This window comes from Procambarus clarkii, chromosome 74 (genome assembly GCF_040958095.1).
Source record: "Procambarus clarkii isolate CNS0578487 chromosome 74, FALCON_Pclarkii_2.0, whole genome shotgun sequence".
NCBI classification, from domain to species: Eukaryota; Metazoa; Arthropoda; class Malacostraca; order Decapoda; family Cambaridae; genus Procambarus; species Procambarus clarkii.
Window position 1 is genome coordinate 11,047,347 of NC_091223.1, and position 26,862 is coordinate 11,074,208.

Below are 26,862 nucleotides of genomic sequence, written 5' to 3' on the forward strand. Positions count from 1 at the left end.
AACATAAGGATCTTATTATGCTATCGCATGAAATATTCATTTCTTTGCACATTTTGAGGTGAGAGGATTAGTTCATTATCTTCGCCTCTCATTAATCTAATCGCCGAAGCTTCATTTATCCCCAATACTATGTGTGTTCAATCATATCATTATCTCATAATATTTCTTGGGTCATGAGATTAATCTTGATTATTCTCATGGCTTCATTTTTTTACCTTCTCCAACTTGTTTAGTCTGCATAAACAAGACAAGCCAGGGGCAACATAAACAATAGTACACATGGTATACTGAGATCTCTCAGTATACCATGTGATGATCATTGGAATGTCAAATGTAGAATATGATTCATAATTGTGTACTGTAAGGGTATATGTTAAGTCTTAACACTACAGTCAGCAAGTGGACACACTCAAGTGTACTCAAATATTAATTATTCTAAATATTAATGTTGGTATTTGACTAATATTTTGATACCGACGTCGTTTGTTTGGTGAATGGGCTAGACTAGGCTTCATCAGTGATTTACACAACCAATTACGAAACCTCTACATCCTTCATCAATCATGGAGGACCATTTTTTAACATTAAATAGTTTACGAGCTTGGAAACATCACAATCCGATATTGTTATTATAAACAACCTCGGCGTGCTTCGGGGCTCATTAACCCTTCATTAAATGTTAACGAAGCCGTCGTTGTTGTTGAAGGATGTAAAGGTTTCGTCGGTGGAGGCTTGATATAAAGAGGGAGGATGTTGTTACTCTCCTGGGAGCATCTTGGTGCCGCCCAGACAATTACCAGCGGGGAATGACCTCGTCACCTCGACTTGATCTCACTCATTCTGACGTAGTTTTAATCAGGTAATGTGAACTATGGCGGGAGTTACAGCCAGGTGAGGCGCTGTCACTGTCGCCCTGGGTGTTGGTGAGGTGCGTGGTGTGGGCCACCCTCACCACCCTGGGTGTTGGTGGTGAGGTGCGTGGTGTGGGCCACCCTCACCACCCTGGGTGTTGGTGAGGCGCGTGGTGTGGGCCACCCTCACCACCCTGGGTGTTGGTGAGGTGCGTGGAGTGGGCCACCCTCACTACCCTGGGTGTTGGTGGTGAGGTGCGTGGTGTGGGCCACCCTCACCACCCTGGGTGTTGGTGGTGAGGTGCGTGGTGTGGGCCACCCTCACCACCCTGGGTGTTGGTGGTGAGGTGCGTGGTGTGGGCCACCCTCACCACCCTGGGTGTTGGTGAGGTGCGTGGTGTGGGCCACCCTCACCACCCTGGGTGTTGGTGGTGAGGTGCGTGGTGTGGGCCACCCTCACCACCCTGGGTGTTGGTGGTGAGGTGCGTGGTGTGGGCCACCCTCACCACCCTGGGTGTTGGTGGTGAGGTGCGTGGTGTGGGCCACCCTCACCACCCTGGGTGTTGGTGGTGAGGTGCGTGGTGTGGGCCACCCTCACCACCCTGGGTGTTGGTGGTGAGGCGCGTGGTGTGGGCCACCCTCACCACCCTGGGTGTTGGTGGTGAGGCGCGTGGTGTGGGCCACCCTCACCACCCTGGGTGTTGGTGGTGAGGCGCGTGGTGTGGGCCACCCTCACCACCCTGGGTGTTGGTGGTGAGGTGCGTGGTGTGGGCCATCCTCACCACCCTGGGTGTTGGTGGTGAGGTGCGTGGTGTGGGCCACCCTACACCCTCACCACCCTGGGTGTTGGTGGTGAGGTGCGTGATGTGGGCCACCCTACACCCTCACCACCCGCCGCACAGGTGTGTACCGTGCATGTATGGAGGACAGGTGTGTGTACCGTGCATGTATGGAGGACAGGTGTGTGTACCGTCCATGTATGGAGGACAGGTGTGTGTACCGTGCATGTATGGAGGACAGGTGTGTGTACCGTCCATGTAAGGAGGACAGGTATGTGTACCGTGCATGTATGGAGCACAGGTGTGTGTACCGTGCATGTATGGAGCACAGGTGTGTGTACCGTCCATGTATGGAGCACAGGTGTGTGTACCGTGCATGTATGGAGCACAGGTGTGTGTACCGTGCATGTATGGAGCACAGGTGTGTGTACCGTGCATGTATGGAGCACAGGTGTGTGTACCGTGCATGTATGGAGCACAGGTGTGTGTACCGTGCATGTATGGAGCACAGGTGTGTGTACCGTGCATGTATGGAGCACAGGTGTGTGTACCGTGCGTGTATGGACGACAGGTGTGTGTACCGTGCGTGTATGGAGGACAGGTGTGTGTACCGTGCGTGTATGGAGCACAGGTGTGTGTACCGTGCGTGTATGGAGCACAGGTGTGTGTACCGTGCATGTATGGAGCACAGGTGTGTGTACCGTGCGTGTATGGAGGACAGGTGTGTGTACCGTGCGTGTATGGAGGACAGGTGTGTGTACCGTGCATGTATGGAGGACAGGTGTGTGTACCGTGCATGTATGGAGGACAGGTGTGTGTACCGTGCATGTATGGAGCACAGGTGTGTGTACCGTGCATGTATGGAGCACAGGTGTGTGTACCGTGCATGTATGGAGCACAGGTGTGTGTACCGTGCATGTATGGAGCACAGGTGTGTGTACCGTGCATGTGTTCAGCTTGCCGGGTTGGACTAAGAGGGAATATTCCGCATTTGGTACTGAGCAGTCAATAGTGTAGCCAAGTGCTCAGTACGCTCTCTCCTTTAGTGACCCGCCCTCCCCCCAGCCCCCACTACAACACAGGCTAGGGGCCACCAGCCCCCATTACAACACAGGCTAGGGGCCACCAGCCCCCACTACAACACAGGCTAGGGGCCACCAGCCCCCACTACAACACAGGCTAGGGGCCACCAGCCCCCACTACAACACAGGCTAGGGGCCACCAGCCCCCACTACAACACAGGCTAGGGGCCACCAGCCCCCACTACAACACAGGCTAGGGGCCACCAGCCCCCACTACAACACAGGCTAGGGGCCACCAGCCCCCACTACAACACAGGCTAGGGGCCACCAGCCCCCACTACAACACAGGCTAGGGGCCACCAGCCCCCACTACAATACAGGCTAGGGGCCACCAGCCCCCACTACAACACAGGCTAGGGGCCACCAGCCCCCACTACAACACAGGCTAGGGGCCACCAGCCCCCACTACAACACAGGCTAGGGGCCACCAGCCCCCACTACAACACAGGCTAGGGATCACCAGCCCCCACTACAACACAGGCTAGGGGCCACCAGCCCCCACTACAACACAGGCTAGGGGCCACCAGCCCCCACTACAACACAGGCTAGGGGCCACCAGCCCCCACTACAACACAGGCTAGGGGCCACCAGCCCCCACTACAACACAGGCTAGGGGCCACCAGCCCCCACTACAACACAGGCTAGGGGCCACCAGCCCCCACTACAACACAGGCTAGGGGCCACCAGCCCCCACTACAACACAGGCTAGGGGCCACCAGCCCCCACTACAACACAGGCTAGGGGCCACCAGCCCCCACTACAACACAGGCTAGGGGCCACCAGCCCCCACTACAACACAGGCTACGCCCCACCAGCCCCCACTACAACACAGGCTACGCCCCACCAGCCCCCACTACAACACAGGCTACGCCCCACCAGCCCCCACTACAACACAGGCTAGGCCCCACCAACCCCCCCACTACAACACAGGCTAGGCCCCACCAGCCCCCACTACAACACAGGCTAGGCCCCACCAGCCTCACCACCACAACACAGACTAGGCCCCACCAGCCCCCACCACAACACAGACTAGGCCCCACCAGCCCCACCACCACAACAGACTAGGCCCCACCAGCCCCACCACCACAACACAGACTAGGCCCCACCAGCCCCCACCACAACACTGGCTAGGCCCCACCAGCCCCCACTACAACACAGGCTAGGCCCCACCAGCCCCCACTACAACACAGGCTAGGCCCCACCAGCCTCACCACCACAACACAGACTAGGCCCCACCAGCCCCCACCACTACACAGACTAGGCCCCACCAGCCCCACCACCACAACAGACTAGGCCCCACCAGCCCCACCACCACAACACAGACTAGGCCCCACCACAACACTGGCTAGGCCCCACCAGCCCCCCACCACAACACAGGCTAGGCCCCACCAGCCCCCCCACGACAACACAGGCTAGGCCCCACCAGCCCCACCACCACAACACAGACTAGGCCCCACCAGCCCCCACCACAACACAGGCTAGGCCCCACCACCACAACACTGGCTAGGCCCCACCAGCCCCCCACCACAACATAGACTAGACGCCACCAGCCCCCACCACAACATAGACTAGGCCCCAACAGCTCCTACCACAACACAGGCTAGGCCCCAACGGCTCCCACCACAACACAGACTAGGCCCCAACAGCCCCCACCGCAACATAGACTAGGCCCCAACAGCCCCCACCGCAACATAGACTAGGCCCCAACAGCCCCCACCGCAACATAGACTAGGCCCCAACAGCCCCCACCACAACATAGACTAGGCCCCAACAGCCCCCACCACAACATAGACTAGGCCCCAACAGCCCCCACCACAACATAGACTAGGCCCCAACAGCCCCCACCACAACATAGACTAGGCCCCAACAGCCCCCACCACAACACAGACTAGGCCCAACAGCCCCCACCACAACATAGACTAGGCCCAACAGCCCCCACCACAACAGACTAGGCCCCAACAGCCACCACAACATAGACTAGGCCCCAACAGCCCCCACCACAACACAGACTAGGCCCAACAGCTCCCACCACAAAGACCAGCCCCCAACAGCCCCCACCACAACACATTGACACACACACACTCAACACAAAGGTCCTCGGCCTCCGTCCTGTCTGTCAGTGGCGCCAGTGATGGCTCCCAGACCCCAGAAGTCTGAAAGTAGTGTAGAGGAATAAATTGTTCCGTATTAAACTATCGGAGCGCATTATTTAATTTTGTATTAGATTTTGCATGTAAATATTCCCATTAAATGTGCCAATGGGTCTGCAGGGAAAGGGACTATAAATGTAAATATTTGAAATTGTAAATATGTTTGAAAATGTGTATAAAACAGAAGAAAAAAATGATGTGGCAGATATATATATATTTTTTGTACAGGTGTAACGTGTCAGTAATTGATGATGGTTATTAATGTTAATTTTGTTAACATTTCTAACTGGTATTAACTGTGTCGGGAATAATTAACATGGTAAAATATGCATGAAGTTTGTATAGAGTTTTGACTGATATAATCCCTACCCCTGTGTATATACCCTGTGATCCTGAGTAGGGTGGCTGTGGTGCTGTGGTGGTGGTGGTGGTGCTGTGGTGGTGTGGTGGTGGTGTGTTGGTGATGGTGTTGTGGTGGTGGTGCCGTGTTGGTGTGGTGGTGGTGGTACTGTGTTGGTGGTGCCGTGTTGGTGTGGTGGTGGTGGTACTGTGTTGGTGGTGCTGTGGTGGTGGTGGCTGTGCTGTGGTGGTGGCTGTGCTGTGGTGGTGGTGCTGTGGTGGTGGTGGTGGTGCTGTGGTGGTGGTGCTGTGTTGGTGTGGTGGTGCTGTGGTGGTGGTGCTGTGTTGGTGTGGTGGTGCTGTGTTGGTGGTGGTGCTGTGGTGGTGGTGCTGTAGTGGTGGTGGTGCTGTAGTGGTGGTGGTGCTGTGGTGGTGGTGGCTGTGCTGTGGTGGTGGTGCTGTGGTGGTGGTGCTGTGTTGGTGTGGTGGTGCTGTGGTGGTGGTGCTGTGTTGGTGTGGTGGTGCTGTGTTGGTGGTGGTGCTGTGGTGGTGGTGCTGTAGTGGTGGTGGTGCTGTGGTGGTGGTGGTGCTGTAGTGGTGGTGGTGCTGTGGTAGTGGTGGTGCTGTAGTGGTGGTGGTGCTGTAGTGGTGGTGGTGCTGTAGTGGTGGTGGTGCTGTAGTGGTGGTGGTGCTGTAGTGGTGGTGGTGGTGTAGTGGTGGTGGTGCTGTGTTGGTGGTGGTGCTGTGGTGGTGGTGCTGTAGTGGTGGTGGTGCTGTAGTGGTGGTGGTGCTGTAGTGGTGGTGTTGCTGTAGTGGTGGTGGTGCTGTAGTGGTGGTGGTGCTGTAGTGGTGGTGGTGCTGTAGTGGTGGTGGTGCTGTAGTGGTGGTGGTGCTGTAGTGGTGGTGGTGCTGTAGTGGTGGTGGTGCTGTGGTGATGGTGCTGTAGTGGTGGTGGTGCTGTGGTGGTGGTGGTGCTGTGGTGGTGGTGGTGCTGTGGTGGTGGTGCTGTAGTGGTGGTGGTGCTGTAGTGGTGGTGGTGGTGCTGTGTTGGTGGTGCTGTAGTGGTGGTGGTGCTGTGTTGGTGGTGGTGCTGTGGTGGTGGTGCTGTAGTGGTGGTGGTGCTGTAGTGGTGGTGGTGGTGCTGTGTTGATGGTGCTGTAGTGGTGGTGGTGCTGTGTTGGTGGTGGTGCTGTGGTGGTGGTGCTGTAGTGGTGGTGGTGCTGTGTTGGTGGTGGTGCTGTAGTGGTGGTGGTGCTGTAGTGGTGGTGGTGCTGTGTTGGTGGTGGTGCTGTGGTGGTGGTGCTGTAGTGGTGGTGGTGCTGTAGTGGTGGTGGTGCTGTAGTGGTGGTGGTGCTGTGGTGGTGGTGGTGCTGTGGTGGTGGTGGTGCTGTGGTAGTGGTGGTGGTGCTGTAGTGGTGGTGCTGTGGTGGTGGTGCTGTGGTAGTGGTGGTGGTGCTGTGGTGGTGGTGGTGCTGTAGTGGTGGTGGTGCTGTAGTGGTGGTGGTGCTGTGGTGGTGGTGCTGTAGTGGTGGTGGTGCTGTGGTGGTGCTGTGGTGGTGGTGCTGTGGTAGTGGTGGTGGTGCTGTAGTGGTGGTGGTGCTGTGGTGGTGGTGGTGCTGTAGTGGTGGTGGTGCTGTAGTGGTGGTGGTGCTGTAGTGGTGGTGGTGCTGTAGTGGTGGTGGTGCTGTGGTGGTGCTGTGGTGGTGGTGCTGTGGTAGTGGTGGTGGTGCTGTGGTGGTGGTGCTGTAGTGGTGGTGGTGCTGTGGTGGTGGTGGTGCTGTAGTGGTGGTGGTGCTGTGGTGGTGGTGCTGTGGTAGTGGTGGTGGTGCTGTAGTGGTGGTGGTGCTGTGGTGGTGGTGCTGTGGTGGTGGTGGTGCTGTGGTGGTGGTGCTGTAGTGGTGGTGGTGCTGTGGTAGTGGTGGTGGTGCTGTGGTGGTGGTGCTGTAGTGGTGCTGTGGTGGTGCTGTGGTGGTGCTGTGGTAGTGGTGGTGGTGGTGCTGTGGTGGTGGTGGTGCTGTGGTGGTGGTGCTGTGGTGGTGCTGTGGTAGTGGTGGTGCTGTGGTGGTGGTGGTGCTGTGGTGGTGGTGCTGTAGTGGTGGTGGTGCTGTGGTAGTGCTGTGGTAGTGGTGGTGCTGTAGTGGTGGTGGTGCTGTGGTGGTGGTGGTGCTGTAGTGGTGGTGGTGCTGTGGTGGTGCTGTGGTAGTGGTGGTGGTGGTGCTGTAGTGGTGGTGGTGCTGTGGTGGTGCTGTGGTAGTGGTGGTGGTGGTGCTGTAGTGGTGGTGGTGCTGTAGTGGTGGTGGTGCTGTGGTGGTGCTGTGGTAGTGGTGGTGGTGGTGCTGTAGTGGTGGTGGTGCTGTAGTGGTGGTGGTGCTGTGGTGGTGCTGTGGTAGTGGTGGTGGTGGTGCTGTGGTAGTGGTGGTGCTGTGGTGGTGGTGGTGGTGCTGTGGTGGTGGTGGTGGTGCTGTGGTGGTGGTGGTGCTGTGGTAGTGGTGGTGGTGGTGCTGTGGTGGTGGTGCTGTAGTGGTGGTGGTGCTGTAGTGGTGGTGGTGCTGTGGTAGTGGTGGTGCTGTAGTGGTGGTGGTGCTGTAGTGGTGGTGGTGCTGTAGTGGTGGTGCTGTAGTGGTGGTGCTGTAGTGGTGGTGGTGTTGTAGTGGTGGTGGTGTTGTGGTGGTGGTGGTGCTGTAGTGGTGGTGGTGCTGTAGTGGTGGTGCTGTAGTGGTGGTGGTGCTGTGTTGGTGGTGCTGTAGTGGTGGTGGTGCTGTGGTGGTGGTGCTGTGGTGGTGGTGCTGCTGTAGTGGTGGTGGTGCTGTAGTGGTGGTGGTGCTGTAGTGGTGGTGGTGCTGTAGTGGTGGTGGTGCTGTAGTGGTGGTGGTGCTGTAGTGGTGGTGGTGCTGTAGTGGTGGTGGTGCTGTAGTGGTGGTGGTGCTGTAGTGGTGGTGGTGTTGTAGTGGTGGTGGTGCTGTGGTGGTGGTGGTGCTGTAGTGGTGGTGGTGCTGTAGTGGTGGTGGTGCTGTAGTGGTGGTGGTGCTGTGGTGGTGGTGGTGCTGTAGTGGTGGTGGTGCTGTAGTGGTGGTGGTGCTGTAGTGGTGGTGGTGCTGTAGTGGTGGTGGTGCTGTAGTGGTGGTGGTGCTGTAGTGGTGGTGGTGCTGTAGTGGTGGTGGTGCTGTAGTGGTGGTGGTGCTGTAGTGGTGGTGGTGCTGTTGTAGTGGTGGTGCTGTAGTGGTGGTGGTGCTGTAGTGGTGGTGGTGCTGTAGTGGTGGTGGTGCTGTAGTGGTGGTGGTGCTGTAGTGGTGGTGGTGCTGTAGTGGTGGTGGTGCTGTAGTGGTGGTGGTGCTGTAGTGGTGGTGGTGTTGTAGTAGTGGTGGTGCTGTTGTAGTGGTGGTGGTGCTGTAGTGGTGGTGGTGCTGTAGTGGTGGTGGTGCTGTAGTGGTGGTGGTGCTGTAGTGGTGGTGGTGCTGTAGTGGTGGTGGTGCTGTGGTAGTGGTGGTGGTGCTGTGGTAGTGGTGGTGGTGCTGTAGTAGTGGTGGTGCTGTGGTGGTGGTGGTGGTGCTGTAGTGGTGGTGGTGCTGTAGTGGTGGTGGTGCTGTAGTGGTGGTGGTGCTGTAGTGGTGGTGGTGCTGTAGTGGTGGTGGTGCTGTAGTGGTGGTGGTGCTGTAGTGGTGGTGGTGCTGTGGTGGTGGTGGTGCTGTAGTGGTGGTGGTGCTGTGGTGGTGGTGGTGCTGTAGTGGTGGTGGTGCTGTAGTGGTGGTGGTGCTGTAGTGGTGGTGGTGCTGTAGTGGTGGTGGTGCTGTAGTGGTGGTGGTGCTGTGGTAGTGGTGGTGGTGCTGTAGTGGTGGTGGTGCTGTGGTGGTGGTGGTGCTGTAGTGGTGGTGGTGCTGTAGTGGTGGTGGTGCTGTAGTGGTGGTGGTGCTGTAGTGGTGGTGGTGCTGTAGTGGTGGTGGTGCTGTAGTGGTGGAGGTGCTGTAGTGGTGGTGGTGCTGTAGTGGTGGTGTTGCTGTAGTGGTGGTGGTGCTGTAGTGGTGGTGGTGCTGTAGTGGTGGTGGTGCTGTAGTGGTGGTGGTGCTGTGGTGATGGTGTTGTGGTGGTGCTGTGGTAGTGGTGGTGCTGTAGTGGTGGTGGTGCTGTAGTGGTGGTGCTGTAGTGGTGGTGGTGCTGTGGTGGTGGTGCTGTAGTGGTGGTGGTGCTGTGGTAGTGGTGGTGCTGTAGTGGTGGTGGTGCTGTAGTGGTGGTGCTGTAGTGGTGGTGGTGCTGTAGTGGTGGTGGTGCTGTAGTGGTGGTGGTGCTGTAGTGGTGGTGGTGCTGTAGTGGTGGTGGTGTTGTAGTGGTGGTGGTGCTGTAGTGGTGGTGGTGCTGTGGTGGTGGTGCTGTAGTGGTGGTGGTGTTGTAGTGGTGGTGGTGCTGTAGTGGTGGTGGTGCTGTAGTGGTGGTGGTGCTGTGGTGGTGGTGGTGCTGGTGCTGTGGTGGTGGTGGTGCTGTAGTGGTGGTGGTGCTGTAGTGGTGGTGCTGTAGTGGTGGTGGTGCTGTAGTAGTGGTGGTGCTGTGGTAGTGGTGGTGCTGTAGTGGTGGTGGTGCTGTAGTGGTGGTGGTGCTGTAGTGGTGGTGGTGCTGTAGTGGTGGTGGTGCTGTAGTGGTGGTGGTGCTGTAGTGGTGGTGGTGCTGTAGTGGTGGTGGTGCTGTAGTGGTGATGGTGCTGTAGTGGTGGTGGTGCTGTAGTGGTGGTGGTGCTGTGGTGATGGTGTTGTGGTGGTGCTGTGGTGGTGGTGGTGTAGTGGTGGTGGTGTTGTGGTGGTGCTGTGGTGGTGGTGCTGTAGTGGTGGTGGTGCTGTGGTGGTGGTGGTGCTGTGGTGATGGTGTTGTGGTGGTGCTGTGGTGGTGGTGGTGTAGTGGTGGTGGTGTTGTGGTGGTGCTGTGGTGGTGGTGGTGCTGTGGTGATGGTGTTGTGGTGGTGCTGTGGTGGTGGTGCTGTAGTGGTGGTGGTGCTGTGGTGGTGGTGGTGCTGTGGTGATGGTGCTGTGGTGGTGGTGGTGTAGTGGTGGTGGTGTTGTGGTGGTGCTGTGGTGGTGCTGTGGTGGTGGTGGTGCTGTGGTGATGGTGTTGTGGTGGTGCTGTGGTGGTGGTGCTGTAGTGGTGGTGGTGTTGTGGTGGTGGTGGTGCTGTAGTGGTGATGGTGTTGTGGTGGTGGTGGTGCTGTAGTGGTGGTGGTGCTGTAGTGGTGATAGTGATTGTGTCTGCCTCACGTGTTATTGTGGGAATTATATCCACTCCCAAATCACTCGTGACTTCCAGTTCGTGTAGTTGCCTCTTTCACCCTTCCTATCTTCATTACCTTACACTCGTTTTTATTGAATTCTAGCAACTATTTGCTTTCCAAACTGCTAGAACTTGTCAGTCTTCCCGTAACTTTCTGCAGCACTCGGTTTTAGCATTCCTCATTGGCTGAGTGTCATCTGCAAACATTGGCATGTACGAGCTCATTCCCTCGTGAAGGTCGTTTACATAAGTTGTGATCCCGGCTCCCAGCCTGCTTCTCCCGGCTCCCAGCCTGCTTCCCCCGGCTCCCGGCCTGCTTCCCCCGGCTCCCGGCCTGCTTCCCCCGGCTCCCGGCCTGCTTCCCCCGGCTCCCAGCCTGCTTCCCCCGGCTCCCAGCCTGCTTCCCCCGGCTCCCAGCCTGCTTCCCCCGGCTCCCAGCCTGCTTCCCCCGGCTCCCAGCCTGCTTCCCCCGGCTCCCAGCCTGCTTCCCCCGGCTCCCAGCCTGCTTCCCCCGGCTCCCAGCCTGCTTCCCCCGGCTCCCAGCCTGCTTCCCCCGGCTCCCAGCCTGCTTCCCCCGGCTCCCAGCCTGCTTCCCCCGGCTCCCAGCCTGCTTCCCCCGGCTCCCAGCCTGCTTCCCCCGGCTCCCAGCCTGCTTCCCCCGGCTCCCAGCCTGCTTCCCCCGGCTCCCAGCCTGCTTCCCCCGGCTCCCAGCCTGCTTCCCCCGGCTCCCAGCCTGCTTCCCCCGGCTCCCAGCCTGCTTCCCCCGGCTCCCAGCCTGCTTCCCCCGGCTCCCAGCCTGCTTCCCCCGGCTCCCAGCCTGCTTCCCCCGGCTCCCAGCCTGCTTCCCCCGGCTCCCAGCCTGCTTCCCCCGGCTCCCAGCCTGCTTCTCCCGGCTCCCAGCCTGCTTCCCCCGGCTCCCAGCCTGCTTCTCCCGGCTCCCAGCCTGCTTCTCCCGGCTCCCAGCCTGCTTCTCCCGGCTCCCAGCCTGCTTCCCTCGGCTCCCAGCCTGCTTCCCCCGGCTCCCAGCCTGCTTCCCCCGGCTCCCAGCCTGCTTCCCCCGGCTCCCAGCCTGCTGGAAAAGCAGGCTGGGAGAGGTAGACTAATTACTTTCTCCAGCACGTAACATTGAATGCTTATCAGTGACACTGATCTGTTTAGAGCCTTCTTTCAAACTGATTCATTTCATTCAAATACTAGTTGTACCCAGCCACAACAACCTTCCCCCGTCCCCTCGTCCTCCCCACCATCCCCCACTCCCCCGTCCCCCAGTCCTCCCCACCATCCCCCACTCCCCCGTCCCCTCGTCCTCCCCACCATCCCCACACTCCCCCGTCCCCCAGTCCTCCCCACCATCCCCCACTCCCCCGTCCCCCAGTCCTCCCCACCATCCCCCACTCCCTCGTCCCCAGTCCTCCCCACCATCCCCCACTCCCTCGTCCCCCAGTCCTCCCCACCATCCCCCACTCCCCCGTCCCCCAGTCCTCCCCACCATCCCACACTCCCCCGTCCCCCAGTCCTCCCCACCATCCCCCACTCCCCCGTCCCCCAGTCCTCCCCACCATCCCCCACTCCCCCGTCCCCCAGTCCTCCCCACCATCCCACACTCCCCCGTCCCCCAGTCCTCCCCACCATCCCACACTCCCCCGTCCCCCAGTCCTCCCCACCATCCCCCACTCCCCCGTCCCCCAGTCCTCCCCACCATCCCCCAGTCCTCCCCACCATCCCCCACTCCCCCGTCCCCTCGTCCTCCCCACCATCCCCCACTCCCCCGTCCCCCAGTCCTCCCCACCATCCCCCACTCCCCCGTCCCCCAGTCCTCCCCACCATCCCCCACTCCCCCGTCCCCCAGTCCTCCCCACCATCCCCCGTCCCCCAGTCCTCCCCACCATCCCCCACTCCCCCGTCCCCTCGTCCTCCCCACCATCCCCCACTCCCCCGTCCCCTCGTCCACCCCACCATCCCCCACTCCCCCGTCCCCTCGTCCTCCCCACCATCCCCCACTCCCCCGTCCCCTCGTCCTCCCCACCATCCCCCACTCCCCCGTCCCCCAGTCCTCCCCACCATCCCCCACTCCCCCGTCCCCTCGTCCTCCCCACCATCCCCCACTCCCCCGTCCCCCAGTCCTCCCCACCATCCCCCAGTCCTCCCCACCATCCCCCACTCCCCCGTCCCCTCGTCCTCCCCACCATCCCCCACTCCCCCGTCCCCCAGTCCTCCCCACCATCCCCCACTCCCCCGTCCCCCAGTCCTCCCCACCATCCCCCACTCCCCCGTCCCCCAGTCCTCCCCACCATCCCCCGTCCCCCAGTCCTCCCCACCATCCCCCACTCCCCCGTCCCCTCGTCCTCCCCACCATCCCCCACTCCCCCGTCCCCTCGTCCTCCCCACCATCCCCCACTCCCCCGTCCCCTCGTCCACCCCACTATCCCCCACTCCCCCGTCCCTCGTCTCCCCACCATTCCCCACTCCCCCGTCCCCTCGTCCTCCCCACCATTCCCCACTCCCCCGTCCCCTCGTCCTCCCCACCATCCCCCACTCCCCCGTCCCCTCGTCCACCCCACCATCCCCCACTCCCCCGTCCCCTGGTCCTCCCCACCATCCCCCACTCCCCCGTCCCCCAGTCTTCCCCACCATCCCCCACTCCTCCGTCCCCCAGTCCTCCCCATCATCCCCCACTCCCCCGTCCCCTCGTCCTCCCCACCATCCCCCACTCCCCCGTCCCCTCGTCCTCCCCACCATCCCCCACTCCCCCGTCCCCTCGTCCTCCCCACCATCCCCCACTCCCCCGTCCCCTCGTCCACCCCACCATCCCCCACTCCCCCGTCCCCTCGTCCTCCCCACCATTCCCCACTCCCCCGTCCCCTCGTCCTCCCCACCATCCCCCACTACCCCGTCCCCTCGTCCTCCCCACCATTCCCCACTCCCCCGTCCCCTCGTCCTCCCCACCATCCCCCCACTCCCCCGTCCCCTCGTCCACCTCACCATTCCCCACTCCCCCGTCCCCTCGTCCTCCTCACCATCCCCCACTCCCCCGTCCCCCAGTCCTCCCCACCATCCCCCACTCCTCCGTCCCCCAGTCCTCCCCACCATCCCCCACTCCCCCGTCCCCTCGTCCTCCCCACCATCCCCCACTCCCCCGTCCCCTCGTCCTCCCCACCATCCCCCACTCCCCCGTCCCCTCGTCCTCCCCACCATTCCCCACTCCCCCGTCCCCCAGTCCTCCCCATCATCCCCCACTCCCCCGTCCCCCAGTCCTCCCCACCATCCCCCACTCCCCCGTCCCCCAGTCCTCCCCACCATCCCCCACTCCCCCGTCCCCTCGTCCTCCCCACCATCCCCCACTCCCCCGTCCCCCAGTCCTCCCCACCATCCCCCACTCCCCCGTCCCCTCGTCCTCCCCACCATCCCCCACTCCCCCGTCCCCCAGTCCTCCCCACCATCCCCCACTCCCCCGTCCCCTCGTCCTCCCCACCATCCCCCACTCCCCCGTCCCCTCGTCCTCCCCACCATCCCCCACTCCCCCGTCCCCTCGTCCTCCCCACCATCCCCCACTCCCCCGTCCCCCAGTCCTCCCCACCATTCCCCACTCCCCCGTCCCCCAGTCCTCCCCACCATCCCCCACTCCCCCGTCCCCCAGTCCTCCCCACCATTCCCCACTCCCCCGTCCCCTCGTCCTCCCCACCATCCCCCACTCCCCCGTCCCCCAGTCCTCCCCACCATCCCCCACTCCCCCGTCCCCCAGTCCTCCCCACCATCCCCCACTCCCCCGTCCCCCAGTCCTCCCCACCATCCCCCACTCCCCCGTCCCCTCGTCCTCCCCACCATCCCCCACTCCCCCGTCCCCCAGTCCTCCCCACCATCCCCCACTCCCCCGTCCCCTAGTCCTCCCCATCATCCCCCACTCCCCCGTCCCCTCGTCCTCCCCACCATCCCCCACTCCCCCGTCCCCCAGTCCTCCCCACCATTCCCCACTCCCCCGTCCCCTCGTCATCCCCACCATCCCCCACTCCCCCGTCCCCTCGTCCTCCCCACCATCCCCCACTCCCCCGTCCCCTCGTCCTCCCCACCATCCCCCACTCCCCCGTCCCCTCGTCCACCCCACCATCCCCCACTCCCCCGTCCCCTCGTCCTCCCCACCATTCCCCACTCCCCCGTCCCCTCGTCCTCCCCACCATCCCCCACTACCCCGTCCCCTCGTCCTCCCCACCATTCCCCACTCCCCCGTCCCCTCGTCCTCCTCACCATCCCCCACTCCCCCGTCCCCTCGTCCACCTCACCATTCCCCACTCCCCCGTCCCCTCGTCCTCCTCACCATCCCCCACTCCCCCGTCCCCCAGTCCTCCCCACCATCCCCCACTCCTCCGTCCCCCAGTCCTCCCCACCATCCCCCACTCCCCTGTCCCCTCGTCCTCCCCACCATCCCCCACTCCCCCGTCCCCTCGTCCTCCCCACCATCCCCCACTCCCCCGTCCCCTCGTCCTCCCCACCATCCCCCACTCCCCCGTCCCCTCGTCCTCCCCACCATTCCCCACTCCCCCGTCCCCCAGTCCTCCCCACCATCCCCAACTCCCCCGTCCCCCAGTCCTCCCCACCATCCCCCACTCCCCCGTCCCCTCGTCCTCCCCACCATCCCCCACTCCCCCGTCCCCTCGTCCTCCCCACCATCCCCCACTCCCCCGTCCCCTCGTCCTCCCCACCATCCCCCACTCCCGTCCCCTCGTCCTCCCCACCATCCCCCACTCCCCCGTCCCCCAGTCCTCCCCACCATCCCCCACTCCCCCGTCCCCTCGTCCTCCCCACCATCCCCTACTCCCCCGTCCCCCAGTCCTCCCCACCATCCCCCACTCCCCCGTCCCCCAGTCCTCCCCACCATTCCCCACTCCCCCGTCCCCCAGTCCTCCCCACCATCCCCCACTCCCCCGTCCCCCAGTCCTCCCCACCATCCCCCACTCCCCCGTCCCCCAGTCCTCCCCACCATCCCCCACTCCCCCGTCCCCCAGTCCTCCCCACCATCCCCCACTCCCCCGTCCCCTCGTCCTCCCCACCATCCCCCACTCCCCCGTCCCCCAGTCCTCCCCACCATCCCCCACTCCCCCGTCCCCTAGTCCTCCCCATCATCCCCCACTCCCCCGTCCCCTCGTCCTCCCCACCATCCCCCACTCCCCCGTCCCCCAGTCCTCCCCACCATCCCCCACTCCCCCGTCCCCTCGTCATCCCCACCATCCCCCACTCCCCCGTCCCCTCGTCATCCCCACCATCCCCCACTCCCCCGTCCCCTCGTCCTCCCCACCATCCCCCACTCCCCCGTCCCCCAGTCCTCCCCACCATCCCCCACTCCCCCGTCCCCCAGTCCTCCCCACCATCCCCCACTCCCCCGTCCCCTCGTCCTCCCCCACCATCCCCCACTCCCCCGTCCCCCAGTCCTCCCCACCATCCCCCACTCCCCCGTCCCCCAGTCCTCCCAACCATCCCTCACTCCCCCGTCCCCTCGTCCTCCCCACCATCCCCACTCCCCCGTCCCCTCGTCCTCCCCACCATCCCCCACTCCCCCCGTCCCCCAGTCCTCCCCACCATCCCCCACTCCCCTGTCCCCTCGTCCTCCCCACCATCCCCCACTCCCCTGTCCCCTCGTCCTCCCCACCATCCCCCACTCCCCCGTCCCCTCGTCCTCCCCACCATCCCCCACTCCCCCGTCCCCTCGTCCTCCCCACCATCCCCCACTCCCCTGTCCCCTCGTCCTCCCCACCATCCCCCACTCCCCTGTCCCCTCGTCCTCCCCACCATCCCCCACTCCCCCGTCCCCTCGTCCTCCCCACCATCCCCCACTCCCCTGTCCCCTCGTCCTCCCCACCATCCCCCACTCCCCCGTCCCCTCGTCCTCCCCACCATCCCCCACTCCCTCGTCTGATACATGCCCAAATGATCTGATGTTCCAATAAGAAAATTAGGAATATAAAATGATCTGATGTCCTCATCACTGAAAAATACAAAGTTAACAAAATTAAATGATAAAATACAAGAATAAACGTTACTCACGAAATGAACGGTATGGTAAACAACACAGCTCAATTTCATCGCAATGTCACACAAAATAACTAAATCAAAATGAAAATAAATAGAAATCTCTGAAAATTAAATTTATCAATGCAATCTGAAACATTGAAATGAAATCGTAACATATTTAGTATAGCGTGTGTTGCTCTTACGTGCAACAGATGGTGCTGTTAAAAAAAATTTTTTACCTGTCACAGACGTGACATCTATATAGTAGGCATATAAAAACACTTGTGTATGCGGATGGAACATTGTCAACATTTTAAAGCGATCGCTGAAAAACTTTCGGAGAATCGCGATTTTGAACAAACGAACATTTACATTTTTATTTATATCGATTGGTACTACGTTTGTCTTTTTCCAGAACTCTAGAAGATTTTCTGTCTAGAGTGTTTTATTTAAAATTTTTTAGTGGCTGACGAAAGTTCTTCTGTAGGCTTCTGATCAGGACCTGTGTTTAGGTACTCACCTAGTTATACTCGCCTAGTTGTGCTTGCGGCTCTTTAGTCCCGCCTCTCAACTGTCAATCAACAGGTGTACAGGTGCCTGAGCCTACTGGGCTCTATCATATCTACATTTGAAACTGTGTATGGAGTCAGCCTCCACCACATCACTTCAAAATGGATTCCATTTGTTAACTGCTCTGAATGCAGGTGGTACCTGTGTGGTGATGGTGGTGACAGTCGTGGTGATTGCTAGGTGGGTGATGGTGTGGTGTGGTGATGGTGACGGGTCTGTGAAGTGGATAGTACACCAGTGGCACTATCAATCCACTATCAGACAACACCCTACCATGGTGGGCCCCCCAGAAGGGAGGGGAGGGGGGTGATATTAAGTTCTGGGACGACCATAGGAACACTTCAGTGTGGCCTGTGCAATCCGTTTTTTTGGGGGCAAGGGATAGAAAACGGAGTACACTCCATCCTATAGTGATATACCCAGTGGTTGTGTTCATGCAGAGAGGCTTGTCCCCTCCTGTTTGTTTCCATAAACCATTTACTCACATACAAAACTCCATCAGGACAACCTAACCATACACACTGATCACAAAACACAGCTGTAGGACCATTATGAATGTACAGCAACACAAATACGGTGTACTAACAACACTGAAACCGCACAACATGGAATACACACCGTGACCCCGACGACACACACATTAGTACTGTGCAACAGTGTACATCAACACAAATACGGTGTACTAGCAACACTGAAACTGCACAACATGGAATACACACCGTGACCCTGGCGATACACACAGTAGTACTGTGCAACAGTGTACAACAACACAAATACGGTGTACTAGCAACACTGAAACTGCACAACATGGAATACACACCGTGACCCCGACGACACACACAGTAGTACTGTGCAACAGTGTACAACAACACAAATACGGTGTACTAGCAACACTGAAACCGCACAACATGGAATACACACCGTGACCCTGACGACACACACAGTTGTACTGTGCAACAGTGTACAACAACACAAATACGGTGTACTAGCAACACTGAAACCGCACAACATGGAATACACACCGTGACCCCGACGACACACACAGTAGTACTGTGCAACAGTGAATACTGTGACATACAAAGGCAACATTGGAAGAGCACAACACAATATGGAAAATAACACAACATACAATGTAAGAACAACAAAAGTAACAATGTACAACCAAAACACAGGAAAACCTGTACACACACAGTACGTAAAACATACACAACACAACCTATCAACATACACATAATACAAGGGCCTGAAAGGAAGCACAAACGTACACACACACACACACACACACACACACACACACACACACACACACACACACAGACACACACACACACACACACACACACACACACACACACACACACACACACACACACACACACACACACACACACACACACACACACACACACACACACACAGACACACACACACACAGACAGACACACAGACACACAGACACACAGACACACAGACACACAGACACACACAGACACACAGACACACACAGACACACACAGACACACACAGACACACACAGACACACACAGACACACACAGACACACACAGACACACACAGACACACAGACACACAGACACAGACACAGACACAGACACACACACAGACACACACACACACAGACACACACACACACAGACACACACACACACACACACACAGACACACACACACACACACACACACACACACACACACACACACACACACACACACACACACACACACACACACAGACACACACACACACACACACACACACACACACAGACACACAGACACACACACACACACACACACACACACACACACACACAGACAAATCTATTTCCGATGATGCATGGCGGGGCTGATCCTGTGAATGATTCGCAAACAACCCATCGGTGTTGTTGATTGAGCTAATTTGGCCACCATTGGCAGGTGAAGACATCAATGGTGCGGCGGTGTGCCCCCTCGCAGGCATAGAAAACGGGATGCTGGTACTGACTCCCTTGGATCTGACGCTATTCCATTCCCAACCAGGGGCCAGATTCACGAAGCAGTTACGCAAGCACTTACGAACCTGTACATCTTTTCTCAATCTTTGGCGGCTTTGTTTACAATTATTAAACAGTTAATGAGCTCCGAAGCACCAGGAGGCTGTTTATAACAATAACAACAGTTGATTGGGAAGTTTTCATGCTTGTAAACTGTTTAATAAATGTAACCAAAGCCGTCAAAGATTGAGGAAAGATGTACACGTTCATAGGTGCTTGCGTAACTGCTTCGTGAATCTGGCCCCAGGGGTTTCCCCAACCTATGGACTTTGGGACTTTGTTTGGAGGACGGGCTGAAACAAAGGCCCAAAGTCCATTCCATCCACCCACGGAACCCCTTGTTTTATGAATGAAAAACGGTTTACCCAAGACTCTCAACTGATGACGTTCGAACACTTCCGGAACAAGTGCTTCACTGACGACTTGTGTTCGAACCACAACGCTGTAAATGCTTCACCCACGTACTACAAATACAAATAATCGCCAACAGAACCTAGACACCTAACCTATACCTATATATACACAATATGCTAATATATTTTAATTTATGCTTGAGAAAATTCCCGTTTTAAGTGTACAGCATGTTAAAAATTTATGAATGCGTGTGTGGGGTCGACCGCTGGATGGAATGGATTTGGGTCGAGGACGGGTTGGTCGAGGACGGGTTGGTCGAGGACGGGTTGGTCGAGGACGGGTTGGTCGAGGACGGGTTGGTCGAGGACGGGTTGATCGAGGACGGGTGGGTCGAGGACGGGTGGGTCGAGGACGGGTGGGTCGAGGACGGGTTGGTCGAGGACGGGTTGGTCGAGGACGGGTTGGTCGAGGACGGGTGGGTCGAGGACGGGTTGGTCGAGGACGGGTTGGTCGAGGGCGGGTTGGTCGAGGGCGGGTTGGTCGAGGACGGGTTGCTGTAAATGCTTCACCCACGTGCTGCAAATAATCAACAGAACCTAAACACCTAAGCTATGCCTATATATGCACAATATGCTTAAAAATTATAATAGAAATTTTCTGAAATATAAATTAATGTTTTGAATGAACAGAATGTTAAAATTTATGAATACGTCGGTGGGGGTCGACCGCTGGATGGAATGGACTGGGACTGATTACGGGTTGAGTTTTTTGTGTGAAAGATGGTTGTTGTGTACTGATTTGTACCGGAAATGTTTAGCTTTTTTCAGTCTTGTTTAGCTTTTAATCTTGTTTTTTCTTAATCTTTAGCTTATTCTTGTTTAGTTTTCCCCAAGTCTTGTTGAGCGATCTTGGACTTCCTGTCTACCTTGGTGTTGAGGTCCAGGGTGCTCAGCGTGCCCAGGCAACCCGTTCTCGCAAATTCGTAAAGTCAATATTGACTTATTAACTACGTGCATAGGTGATATACTAAACATAATAGATACCCTTAAAAAGCTTCATAGAAAACACCGACCTTACCTAACCTTGTTAGTATCTTAAGATAAGCATCTTATAGCTTCGTAATTACAATTGTTACTTAACCTATAATAGGTATAGGTTAAGTAATAATTGTAATTACGAAGCAATAAGATGCTTATCTTAAGATACTAACAAGGTTAGATAAGGTCGGTGTTTTTTATGAAGCTTTTTAAGGGTATCTATTATGTTTAGTATATCACCTATGCACGTAGTTAATAAGTCAATATTGACTTTACGAATTTGCGAGAACGGGTTGGCCCAGGGGCGGGTATAGGGTTAATACTCGTGTGTAGCGACGAGAGAGCTAAAGGTTGTGTTTGTCCTCGACAGAGTGGTTCCCTGGGTGGAGCGACCAGGCCGGCTACAACACCCAGCCCTCAGACGATGGCCTCAGTAACGAGGACTGTGTAGAGCTGCGTCGCGCCTTCAGGTAAGACACTACACTCCCGCACCTTCAGGTCATGCGGGGATAATCTTGAGGTTATCTTGAGATGATTTCGGGGCTTTAGTGTCCCCGCGGCCCGGTCCTCGACCAGGCCTCCACCCCCAGGAAGCAGCCCGTGACAGCTGACTAACTCCCAGGTACCTATTTACTGCTAGGTAACAGGGGCATTCAGGGTGAAAGAAACTTTGCCCATTTGTTTCTGCCTCGTGCGGGAATCGAACCCGCACCACAGAATTACGAGTCCTGCGCGCTATCCACCAGGCTACGAGGACCCACATAAACTCACATATTAAAGATGGTGCATACAGTCCATAGGTTTTTTGTTTACCACCCATTGATACCCGACAGAAATCGGGTATTGATAGGCCAAATAGGTTCTAATGGCAGAATGGTGCAAGTTTTTGGGTCGATCCAAGCCCTACTGGGTACCCCTCGTCTGCTTTGTTAGTCAGCCAGCCACGGGCTCACCATAGACCGTGCTACTTGGAACTTTTTGTTCCAGGTAGCGAATCTTTAACAAGAACAAATGGGCCAGCCTTTAACAAGGGTCTAACTACCTTGCGTCTAACTATCGGCCAATTAATGTACATGGTTAAAACACTAAATTACACGAGTTGATGAGTAATTAATCAAAGCTGATTAAGGGTTCCTGTTTCCTTGTTAAACAACATAGTACCAATCACCAGTAAGACCACGCCACCCAAATGCTGCCCCCCCATTCTCACCCACAATATAAAAGATGCCCCCCATTCTCACCACACAATATAAAAGATGCCCCCCATTCTCACCACACAATATAAAAGATGCCCCCCATTCTCACCACACAATATACCAGATGCCCCCCATTCTCACCCCACAATATACCAGATGCTCCCCATTCTCACCCCACAATATACCAGATGCTCCCCATTCTCACCACAGAATATAAAAGATGCCCCCCATTCTCACCACACAATATAAAAGATGCCCCCCATTCTCACCACACAATATAAAAGATGCCCCCCATTCTCACCCCACAATATACCAGATGCCCCCCATTCTCACCCCACAATATACCAGATGCTCCCCATTCTCACCCCACAATATACCAGATGCTCCCCATTCTCACCACAGAATATAAAAGATGCCCCCCATTCTCACCCACAATATACCAGATGCTCCCCATTCTCACCCCACAATATACCAGATGCTCCCCATTCTCACCCCACAATATACCAGATGCCTCCCATTCTCACCCACAATATAAAAGATGCCCCCCATTCTCACCCCACAATATACCAGATGCCCCCCATTCTCACCCACAATATACCAGATGCTCCCCATTCTCACCACACAATATAAAAGATGCCCCCCATTCTCACCCTACAATATAAAAGATGCTCCCCATTCTCACCCCACAATATAAAAGATGCTCCCCATTCTCACCCCACAATATAAAAGATGCTCCCCATTCTCACCCACAATATAAAAGATGCTCCCCATTCTCACCCCACAATATACCAGATGCCCCCCATTCTCACCCACAATATACCAGATGCCCCCCATTCTCACCCACAATATACCAGATGCCCCCCATTCTCACCCACAATATAAAAGATGCCCCCCATTCTCACCCCACAATATACCAGATGCCCCCATTCTCACCCACAATATAAAATATGCCCCCCCATTCTCACCCCACAATATACCAGATGCCCCCCATTCTCACCCACAATATAAAAGATGCCCCCCATTCTCACCTCACAATATACCAGATGCCCCCCATTCTCACCTCACAATATACCAGATGCCCCCCATTCTCACCTCACAATATACCAGATGCCCCCCATTCTCACCTCACAATATACCAGATGCCCTCCATTCTCACCTCACAATATACCAGATGCCCCCCATTCTCACCTCACAATATACCAGATGCCCCCCATTCTCACCCACAATACACCAGATGCCCCCCATTCTCACCCACAATACACCAGATGCCCCCCATTCTCACCCCACAATATACCAGATGCCCCCCATTCTCACCCACAATATAAAAGATGCCCCCCATTCTCACCTCACAATATACCAGTTGCCCCCCATTCTCACCTCACAATATACCAGATGCCCCCCATTCTCACCCACAATATACCAGATGCCCCCCATTCTCACCCACAATATACCAGATGCCCCCCATTCTCACCTCACAATATACTAGATGCCCCCCATTCTCACCTCACAATACACCAGATGCCCCCCATTCTCACCCCACAATATACCAGATGCCTCCCATTCTCACCCACAATACACCTGATGCCCCCCATTCTCACCCCACAATATACCAGATGCCTCCCATTCTCACCCACAATACACCAGATGCCCCCCATTCTCACCCCACAATATACCAGATGCCCCCCATTCTCACCCCACAATACACCAGATGCCCCCCATTCTCACCCCACAATATACCAGATGCCCCCCCATTCTCACCCCACAATATACCAGATGCCCCCCATTCTCACCCCACAATACACCAGATGCCCCCCATTCTCACCCCACAATATACCAGATGCCCCCCATTCTCAAGACCTTCCTAACAAATGGCAGGTTGTGTCCACTAACCCAACCAACCCACCTAACTATCGTGGTTGATTTACACAAAACGTCAATTATTGACGTTTTAATGTTCACGAATAAGTCACTTTAACGGCTGCGTCGACTTGGTGAAAAATGTGACGCATTATATGAGAGGACAGGTTATGTATACTGGGGACTTGTAACCAGCCGGGTGGAGGCTGGCCTGGGTGGGGGCGGGTGGAGGCTGGCTTGGGTGGGGGCGGGTGGAGGCTGGCCTGGGTGGGGGCGGGTGGAGGCTGGCCTGGGGGGGTGAGGGGGCGGGGTGGAGGCTGGCCTGAGGGAGGGGCGGGTGGAGGCTGGCCTGGGGGTGGGGGGGGGGGAGCGGGTGGAGGCTGGCCTGGGGTGGGGGGGGGGGAGCGGGTGGAGGCTGGCCTGGGGTGGGGGGGGGAGCGGGTGGAGGCTGGCCTGGGGTGGGGGGGGGAGCGGGTGGAGGCTGGCCTGGGGTGGGGGGGGGAGCGGGTGGAGGCTGGCCTGGGGGTGGGGGCGGGTGGAGACTGGCCTGGGGGGGGGGGGGGCGCGGGTAGAGGCTGGCTTGGGGTGGGGGCGGGTGGAGGCTGGCCTGGCGGTGGGGGGCGCGGGTGGAGGCTGGCCTGGGGTGGGGGGCGCGGGTGGAGGCTGGCCTGGGGGGGGGGCGGGCGGGTGGAGGCTGGCCTGGGGGTGGGGGCCGCGGGTGGAGGCTGGCCTGGGGTGGGGGGCGCGGGTGGAGGCTGGCCTGGGGGGGGGGGCGGGCGGGTGGAGGCTGGCCTGGGGGTGGGGGCGGGTGGAGGCTGGCCTGGGGTTGGGGGCGGGTGGAGGCTGGCCTGGGGTGGGGGGCGCGGGTGGAGGCTGGCCTGGGGTGGAGGCTGGCCTGGGGTGGAGGCTGGCCTGGGGGCGGCGCGGGTGGAGGCGGACAAATGACTATCGCTCCTCCAGTGTCAATGGGAATTCAGAAAAGTTAGGAGATAAAGTTGAGGGACAACTGTGAGGGGGAGTGAGGGCAGGTGAAGGGGAGTGGTGAGGCACGGGGGGAGGGGGAGAACACGTGAGAGCTCGGTAAGGGGGAGTGTGACAGGGGCGACTACCAGCAAATCCACAAGGGTCGTGACGAGGGTTCGAGCCTCCGTCCGAGAGGCTCCCAGATGCTGCCTTAATCGACTGAGCTACGACATGGTAAAAGAATTACAACCGGGAAATCATCTTGACCTACCACGGGTCCTGCAGTCTCTCAGAGAGACAACCAGGGTTTTACACACTCCCCCATCCCCCCATGCACCCGAGCTGTGTCAATAAGCTATTCTACCTCTTCGCCCTTACTTCATTACACATTGAGGTAAGGGCTAAGAGGTAGAAGAGCCTATTGACAGAGCTCGGGTGCATGGGGGAAATTGTGTAAAACCCTGGTTTGTGTCTCGGAGGGACTGCAGGATCCGTGGTAGGTCAGGATGATTTCCCGGTTGCAATTCTTTTACCATGTCGTAGCTCAGCCGATTAAGGCAAAGTCTAGGATCCTCTCGGGCGCAGGTTCGAACCCTTGTACCGGCCCTTGTAGATTTTGTTCATTTGATTAATCACGCTATTATGATCTGTGTGTGTAGTGACCACGAGGCCCCAACAGCAACCCCCTTTGCCTACCTCGTCAACAGCGCCGGCAACTGCGTGTCCAACCATCACATAATTCCCTCTGCAACAGTTGCGTCGCTTCTCTCGTAACAATGGCATTATTCTTGGTTTTATTGAGTAATGTTACTAATGTAACAATTGTGTATAACTAGGGTTACCAGGCCGCGCCATGGTCCCTCCCCCCTCCTCCCCCCTCCTTCACCCCTCCTTCACCCTCTTCCCCCCTCTTCCCCCCTCCTCCCCCCTCTTCCCCCCTCTCTCTGTCTCTCCCTCCTCTTCCCCGCTCTTCCCCCCTCTTCCCCCCCTCTCTCTCTCTCTCTCCCGTACCTCAGACCATTGGGCCCCCTCTATGCAAAGTTGAGTGAGACTATCCTTAAACATCGGGGCCTCCCACCTTGGACACATATTCTCTATTATATAGATTATTACATAAATAATGTCACACACATTATTGTTATACTAATTAACATTGTGATGACCATGATGGCCAATATTGACCATCATGGTCAATACTGACCATGATGGTCAATACTGACCACGATGGCCAATATTGACCACGATGGTCAATACTGACCACGATGGCCAATATTGACCACGATGGTCAATACTGACCACGATGGCCAATATTGACCACGATGGTCAATACTGACCACGATGGCCAATATTGACCACGATGGTCAATACTGACCACGATGGCCAATATTGACCACGATGGTCAATACTGACCACGATGGCCAATATTGACCACGATGGTCAATACTGACCACGATGGCCAATATTGACCACGATGGTCAATACTGACCACGATGGTCAATACTGACCACGATGGCCAATACTGACCACGATGGCCAATACTGACCACGATGGCCAATACTGACCACGATGGTCAATACTGACCACGATGGTCAATACTGACCATCGTGGTCAATACTGACCACGATGGTCAATACTGACCACGATGGCCAATATTGACCACGATGGCCAATATTGACCACGATGGCCAATATTGACCACGATGGCCAATACTGACCACGATGGTCAATACTGACCACGATGGTCAATACTGACCACGATGGCCAATATTGACCACGATGGCCAATATTGACCACGATGGCCAATATTGACCACGATGGTCAATACTGACCACGATGGTCAATACTGACCACGATGGCCAATATTGACCACGATGGCCAATATTGACCACGATGGCCAATATTGACCACGATGGTCAATACTGACCACGATGGTCAATACTGACCACGATGGCCAATATTGACCACGATGGTCAATACTGACCACGATGGCCAATACTGACCACGATGGCCAATACTGACCACGATGGTCAATACTGACCACGATGGCCAATATTGACCACGATGGCCAATATTGACCACGATGGTCAATACTGACCATGATGGTCAATACTGACCATGATGGCCAATACTGACCATGATGGTCAATACTGACCATGATGGCCAATACTGACCACGATGGCCAATACTGACCACGATGGCCAATACTGACCACGATGGCCAATATTGACCACGATGGTCAATATTGACCACGATGGTCAATACTGACCATGATGGTCAATACTGACTACGATGGTATACTGACCACGATGGCCAATATTGACCACGATGGCCAATATTGACCACGATGGTCAATACTGACCACGATGGTCAATACTGACC

The 26,862-nt window shown here is 57.4% G+C and overlaps 2 protein-coding genes across 13 annotated transcripts in view; both read left to right on the plus strand.

Annotated features, from left to right (window-relative positions):
• LOC123767372 (uncharacterized) overlaps positions 1-26,862 on the plus strand; it is a 648,238-nt gene that overhangs the window by 144,892 nt on the left and 476,484 nt on the right. For all 12 annotated transcript variants that reach the window (XR_011224571.1, XR_011224570.1, XR_011224572.1 and 9 more), the window contains one exon: positions 20,839-20,938. The gene's annotated coding sequence lies outside the window, so the exon portion shown is untranslated. The remainder of the gene's footprint in view (positions 1-20,838; positions 20,939-26,862) is intronic.
• On the plus strand, positions 872-11,549 carry LOC138356822 (uncharacterized). The gene is made up of 2 exons (XM_069313155.1): positions 872-891; positions 10,625-11,549. The coding sequence occupies exons 1-2, from the start codon at positions 872-874 to the stop codon at positions 11,547-11,549; spliced, it is 945 nt and encodes a 314-aa protein (XP_069169256.1).

What these genes read in the sequence shown, in the direction of transcription:
- LOC138356822 (XM_069313155.1), top strand. Translation starts at nt 872, where the DNA reads ATGGCGGGAGTTACAGCCAG. An exon ending in ATGGCGGGAGTTACAGCCAG is followed by an intron (nt 892 to 10,624) that starts GTGAGGCGCTGT and finishes ACTCGGTTTTAG; the next exon opens with CATTCCTCATTGGCTGAGTG.